At 33.5% G+C, this 6,545-nt stretch overlaps 1 protein-coding gene across 1 annotated transcript; it reads left to right on the forward strand.

The window, feature by feature from the left end:
- The first annotated feature begins 3,448 nt into the window (after positions 1-3,448).
- LOC149215390 (uncharacterized) lies at positions 3,449-4,157 on the forward strand. Its single transcript, XM_089391081.1, has one exon. It carries the CDS (start codon positions 3,547-3,549, stop codon positions 4,072-4,074), a length of 528 nt encoding a protein of 175 aa, XP_089247207.1. The 5' UTR covers positions 3,449-3,546; the 3' UTR covers positions 4,075-4,157.
- The last annotated feature ends 2,388 nt before the right edge of the window (positions 4,158-6,545 follow it).

Raw genomic sequence — 6,545 nt, forward strand, 5'->3', positions numbered from 1 at the left:
TGTTGTCAAATATTGCACTGTTGATATTGCTGCAAGGTTTATATTTGAAAATATCATAACTAGATTTGGTTGTTCAAGAAGCCTTACCTATGATCAAGGATTGCATTTCATTAACGAGACAATTGCTACACTAAGCGGGAATTCATGATCCAACACCCCAAAAGAAACCCATATCATCTGCATGGCAAATGGAACAGTTGAAGCCTTTAATAAAATTTACGGAGAAGGGCTTACTAATTTTTTTTCCGCAAACAGGGATGATTGGGATGAACAAGTTCCAACTACTTTATTTATGGGCTTACCATATAACTGCGAAACAATTGCATAAGTATACAACATTTTAGTTTGTTTATGGATGAGAAGTTGTGGTACCAGCTGAGTTTATTGTTTTGAATGTTTTCATTGCTCAGGCTACTCGAATGTTCGATGATGAATCCATTGGAGAACGACTATATAAATCACGGGAGTTGGATGAGGAGTGGTACCTTGTAGATTTCCATCAAATTGTCGATAAGGAACAACAAATATCCCGTCATGACAAACACATAAAGAAGAAGTAGTTCTCTATTGGAGATCAAGTATTGCTTTATGACAACAATTATCTTAAGCATCCTAGTAAGTTACAAATGCATCGATTAGGTTTTCTTTGTTTCAGAGATAAAATATTTTGGATTTGTTAAGCTTGCTCAGCTTGATGGAGTTATTTTTCCTAGTTGAGTTAATGACACACTCCTAAAGCCCTATTACATCCAAATTTAGTCTTTTGGAGTAGAAAAATCATGGGTTTTTCTTCTCTAATCGAACTTCTTATTTCTGATGTTCTTTTTTCATTCCCTAGACCTCTAATATTCCAAGAGATCACTTATGGACCTTGCGCATCCCTCTTAGGGAGAAATTGTGAATGTCTATTTATTTTCACTTATGGTGACAACAAATGCTTCTTTGATTGATTTTTGAGTCTCCAACTCTCAACCCTTATTAGCTTGCTTAGAGAAAGTATCTCTATTTGATAGTCTTCTTCCTTTTCTGTGTAGCCTTTCCATAAGGATATCACGAGCAATATCACTTCCATAGAGCTCCTCATCCATTGGAACATAATAAAGAGGGTTGGTGGATGTCTTTGGGGAGAAAAGGGTTTCTCCTTATTTGGATTCTTCTTCCTTTGTAAATTTCACAAGGATTGGGATATCTTCAATTGAATTCATACCTTCTTCCTCTCGCTCTCTTGGGGAAGCTTCCTTCTCATGAACATCTTCAAAAATTTTGTATGTTTCTTGTATATTCTTTAGTCCATTCAGTACTTCAAACTAGTTTCTGAGAGATCTTTTAGAACTAGCTTGCAGATGTGCTGAAGACTGATCCCATAAAGGATGTTGAGGGGAAGCAATACCTTAGGACCAATATGATTCTCAGGGGCCTAAGCGGTAATTTGTGGCCTTGAGGGACCTCTTCTTCTCTTGGTAATCTATCACTAATATCCTTCTTCCTTCCAGGAGGGGTCATTTGAAGATTTTGGATGATTCCTAGCAAAATGACCATATTCGTGATAGACCTTACATCTGAAGGGAAGTAGCTCATAATTAACTTCCGAGAGGAAGGTCCAATTAGTTAAAGATAGTTGTATTACTTTTGAGAGGCCTTTCTCCAAATCAACTTCAACTCAAATGTGGGTGCAAACAAACATTATATTCTTGGTTATGCTCTATCTAAATACTTTCTCATGGCATTACCAATACTTTTGAAAGTTTCATCATTCCAGTGGTAGAGGGGAAATTAGGGGAGTTTTACCTAGACAAGAGTAGTAAAAGGAACATCATTTTTAGGGTTGAAATATGGACTCCATATGTCTACATATAAGCCTTAAGCTACCTTAAAATAAAGAACACTTATGAATATTAAGTCACTGTCATATTTATGTACAAAATAAAAGGTAAGAAAAACCTCTTCCCCAAAAGGAGGCTAAGACTTTTCCTTTAATCAAAGGCCTCTAGTTTTTATCTAGCCAAAGGGATTTGGGGGAGGGGAAAATCCTTGTGAACTAAACCATCAAACTTTTTAGTGTTCATCATGACTTTTGAAATTTATTCAGTCTTCTTCACAAACTTGGCAAGTTGTGATCTTGAGATTTTGGACCGCGGTGATATAAGAGCATTAAATGCATCAATGTCATGGCCTAAGGGGAGCAGGCCCCATAGAACTAGATGCCATCAAGGATTGCAAGAGGTCAACTAGGATTTTGGAGATTCATAGCTCAAAACTTATTGTCGAGATTCCAGATGGAGAATTAATGTTATATCGAACCATTTTTATAAATAAAATTATAGTGTTAATTTTTTCTTTGACCAAAGACAAACAACTAAACTAAAACATTCTAAATATAATTACATATTCACAAACATAATTACATCGATAGATGTGTCTATTTCAAAATAGGTCTTCTAGAATTTTGATAATAGTTTTTTCATAATTTTTCAGAATAGTTTTTTCATAATTTTAAATTAATTATCAATAATTATTGTGTGGGTGATAGAGATTTAACCTCCAAGGAATATGCCAAAATATTCATAATAAATGCATAGATCGAGGTTTTAGATTTATGTCCAAGTTAGTTATGTTCTTTTAATTAATCTATCTCAAATTAATCATTTAAAAAAATGTCAGTGTTATATTTAAGATATGTTAGTATATAGAGTAAGTGCTTCTATGCTTATTATGGATTGATGTTTATGGATGTTTACCAATCATTTAATTTATACCACATAGATCCATCTTAAATACAGATCTAACATGAGCTGAGAAAATCCAATTTCTTCACGCGTTTTTTTAAATGTTTTGTATAGTTATTTATTTATTTTTAGATTTTTCGTTATTTTTATTTTGGCCAACATGAGCAAAATTTCAATTCAATTTTGAGGAGATACTGAGTTGTAAAATAAGTCTCGGCTCAATAACTACTCTAATGTATAACAAAATAATGCTCAAACATATTAATTATTAAAAAAAATACCATGCAAATATAATAATTATTTTTATAAAAACATATTTCATAAAATCTATATATATAAACAAATTTATATATGGGGGGTAGGGAGCTCTTATGAGAAATAATATTTTCAAATGTGTGTTTGAAATTCAAAATGACTAAAACAAATGTGTATTTGCAATTTAATAAAATTGGTTGTTATTAAGACATTTTGTTACTCCTAGTGTTTTGTTTAAACATATACCAATTTTTAAATTAGTAAATAAAATATATTCCAATTTATTAATGTTGTTAGACATTTCATTCTTTATTTTCACGTCGGCAAATACCTAATTAAACGAGTGGATAAAATGTATTAATACACATAAGCACATTAAGTAAAACATATCATCCACCCATAAACCTCTGAAATTTGATTAGTGATTTCATTCTTGTACTTCCATTGGTGAAGACACGTGTCAGGCAGATTGCAAAAGCATTTTCAATCTCGAGTTCCTGGTTCGAATCCTATTCAGTCCTTAAAGCACCGACAAAACAAAATACTCAGGTTTTGATCAGGAAAAATGAGGGACTCAATGAAGCAGACTGTCGTTCCCAACTGGCAGGAAGAGCCAAGAAATGACAGAGAGGAGGACGACTTGTTGATGCTGCGGGTGGGAGGTCAGGTGTTCGAAACCTCGCGGAAGACTCTGTGCGCGGACAAAGATTCCATGCTCGCTGCCCTGGTGCTCCGCCATTTGCCCAAAGATGATAAGAATAGCAAGAATTCCGTCATCATAATCGACAGAGACGGTCAGAGGTTCGCGCACGTCTTGACTTATCTACGCAGCGGCACCGTGTGGCTGCAGGACGTCTGCCTCCTGCGTGAGCTCCAGGAGGAGGCCAATTTCTTCTGCCTCGCCGGCCTTGGCGCCCTCTGCGAGGAAAAAATCCAAGGGATCAAGGAGAAGGAGGATGCAAAGTTGATTATGGATAGCGAAATTTCAAGGAAGAGGCCAAGAAGTGCCTCGCCGAGGCGATTCTCAAAAAGCTCGGCGGTGGTTGAGGCGATTCTAAAAAAGCTTCGCCGCGGCCTTGGTGGCTGGCTTTGAGGTTCCGTCACAATGAGGATTTTCAGAGATGTTTGAATTTGTCACTTCTGTGTTTAGAACCCTGGTCGTTTGGATTCAAAAGATAGTACATTCACGTATGTAGAGGATTTTCAGAGATGTTTGAATTTGTCACTTCTGTGTTTAGAACCCTGGTCGTTTGGATTCAAAAGATAGTACATTCACGTATGTAGTTTGAGTATTAATATTTTTTTATAGACATATTTAAAAAAAAAATATAGACATGATTAAATTTAAGAGATGATATTTTCTCACGGAAAAAAATAAATTTTAATTTCATCTTATTTTATTTTACGAGTTAACATGTTATTTTAATGGTTAACATGTTATTTTAATTATTTATTATTTATTAATGCAGCTTTTATATTATTTATTTATTTTTATTAAAAAATATTTATATATTATATTATTGAAAAACAACATAAATATTTTCAATATTATTTTTAAAGAATAATTAAATCAATTAATATAAAAATTAAAATTCTTAGTTATGTAAAATAAATTATATTTTTTTAATACATTTGTCGAGGCATCAATGAGTGTGGTTCATCTTCAAGACAAGTTGAAGAACCAGTTAAGCATCATGTATGTATTGAGGAGGTTTGTGTTATTGCCAAGATTGGGCAGTTTCATCACCGGAAATTTAGTGAAGTCATTTAAATTGAAAAAAGGTCGAGAAATCTCAATATAGATGACATCTCGAAAATTAGCAGTAGCTGGATCTCTCTCCTCTCTTTTTAACCAGTTTCATCACCGGAAATTTAGGGAAGCCATTGAGATCGCGAAAACGCCCAGTTTCATCATCGGAAATTTAGGGAAGCCATTGAAATCGCGAAAAGGCTTAACAATAAAGCCGCTAGATCCCTACTCTCTCTTCTTAGCTAGTTTCATCACTGGAAATTTAGGGAAGCCATTGAGATTGAAAAAAGGCTGAGCAATCTCAATAGAGATGGGGGCTGGAAAGATGACGGCTGTAAAATTAGTAGTTGTTAGATCTCTGGCCTCTCTTTTTCGTGATCGGTCTTCTTTTTAGAGTCTTCTTTGTTTATTCCCCCGTCTTCTGGATTGTTGGTGTTTCCTTTTTTTATCGTCTTTTTTGTTTTTTTTAACAAATTGTTTGTACAATGAATAAAAATCCTTTAACATGTGAACGGTTTAAATTAACTAAGCAATTATAATAAACTATTTTCTTTCTCATTAGTCCTTCATTAGTCTCTCTATTTAAGTTTATATTTAATTAAATAGTTTTATTAATGATAAATAAAATCTATTAGTGGGTTATACAAACAATTATGCAGTATGGTATAACTATAACAAAACTAACTGACAATTAATTAACTAACTATTTAATTATATAATTTTAATATAAGCCCTTTTAATTATTTTTAAGGAAATTTGCCAAAGATTCTATTCCTAGATTTATTAGAAAATCCTTTTAATAAATTTTTTTATTATATATTATTAATGAATTAAATTTTTATATTTATTTAGATACTTTTAACTTTATATTTAATTAAATTGTTTTATGATAAGATGAAGTTTCTAATGCATAGTATAAATCGAAGGGGAGATCAAGAGATTGGGAAGAAACGGAGAACCAACTAAATAAATGACCCAAAAATTATCAACCCAATTTGAGATTCGTGAATTAGAAGTGTATTTTGATTGATTCTATGAAGTTAAATCACTAGTTGCAACAATTAGAAGTGTATTTTAGGGTCTGCCATGTTGAGGAAGAACAAAAGATTAATTTGTGCGGTTGAAATTAGAGGGTCATGTTCTCACTTGGTGGGAAATCCAATTGAAGACCTTGAGTTTGGAGGGAGATCCTCCAGCGACTAAATGGGAAGACCTCAAAATTATCATAAAGTCATAATTTTACCCTAATGGTTATGTAGAGGACCTTTGTATTTGATGGAACTACTTCAAGGAAAAGAATGGGAAAAGCGTATAGGAGTACACTACATAGTTTCAAAAGATGACCATAATGTTGGGTATCTCCCCAAAGAACCGAGTTGTACTCATCAGGTATTTGGGGGAAGAAGAAGTGGAAATGCGGTAAAGATAAAAATACTGTAGCCACAACACACTAGTAAAAAATTCCCATAAACCACTGCAACATTGATGTCCATATAGAGGAGAAGTGTTGGAAGTTGCATCCATTAACTCAAAGAACAAAAATAAATACAATAATAAGAAGAATCTCATGGTCACCGATTCAAGCAATCAAGTTGAAAGCAACTTGGATGTGGACGAGGAGATAGTTTGCACATAAATGCAGAAATAGGGGAATCTGAGTAGCCTTCAACAACTAGAAGAGAAAGAAATGATCAAACTCTTCCACATAAAGATACAAGTCAAGAAGACAAATACTGATGCTTTGTTTGACTCAATATCATAGGAAAATCTCATTGCAATAGAGATGATAAAAAAATTGGGATTGGAAGTTTGTG

Source organism: Pinus tabuliformis, chromosome 1_1 (genome assembly GCF_031772625.1).
Source record: "Pinus tabuliformis cultivar Carrire ecotype Pingquan chromosome 1_1, CPIR1, whole genome shotgun sequence".
In the NCBI taxonomy this organism is placed as follows: domain Eukaryota; kingdom Viridiplantae; phylum Streptophyta; class Pinopsida; order Pinales; family Pinaceae; genus Pinus; species Pinus tabuliformis.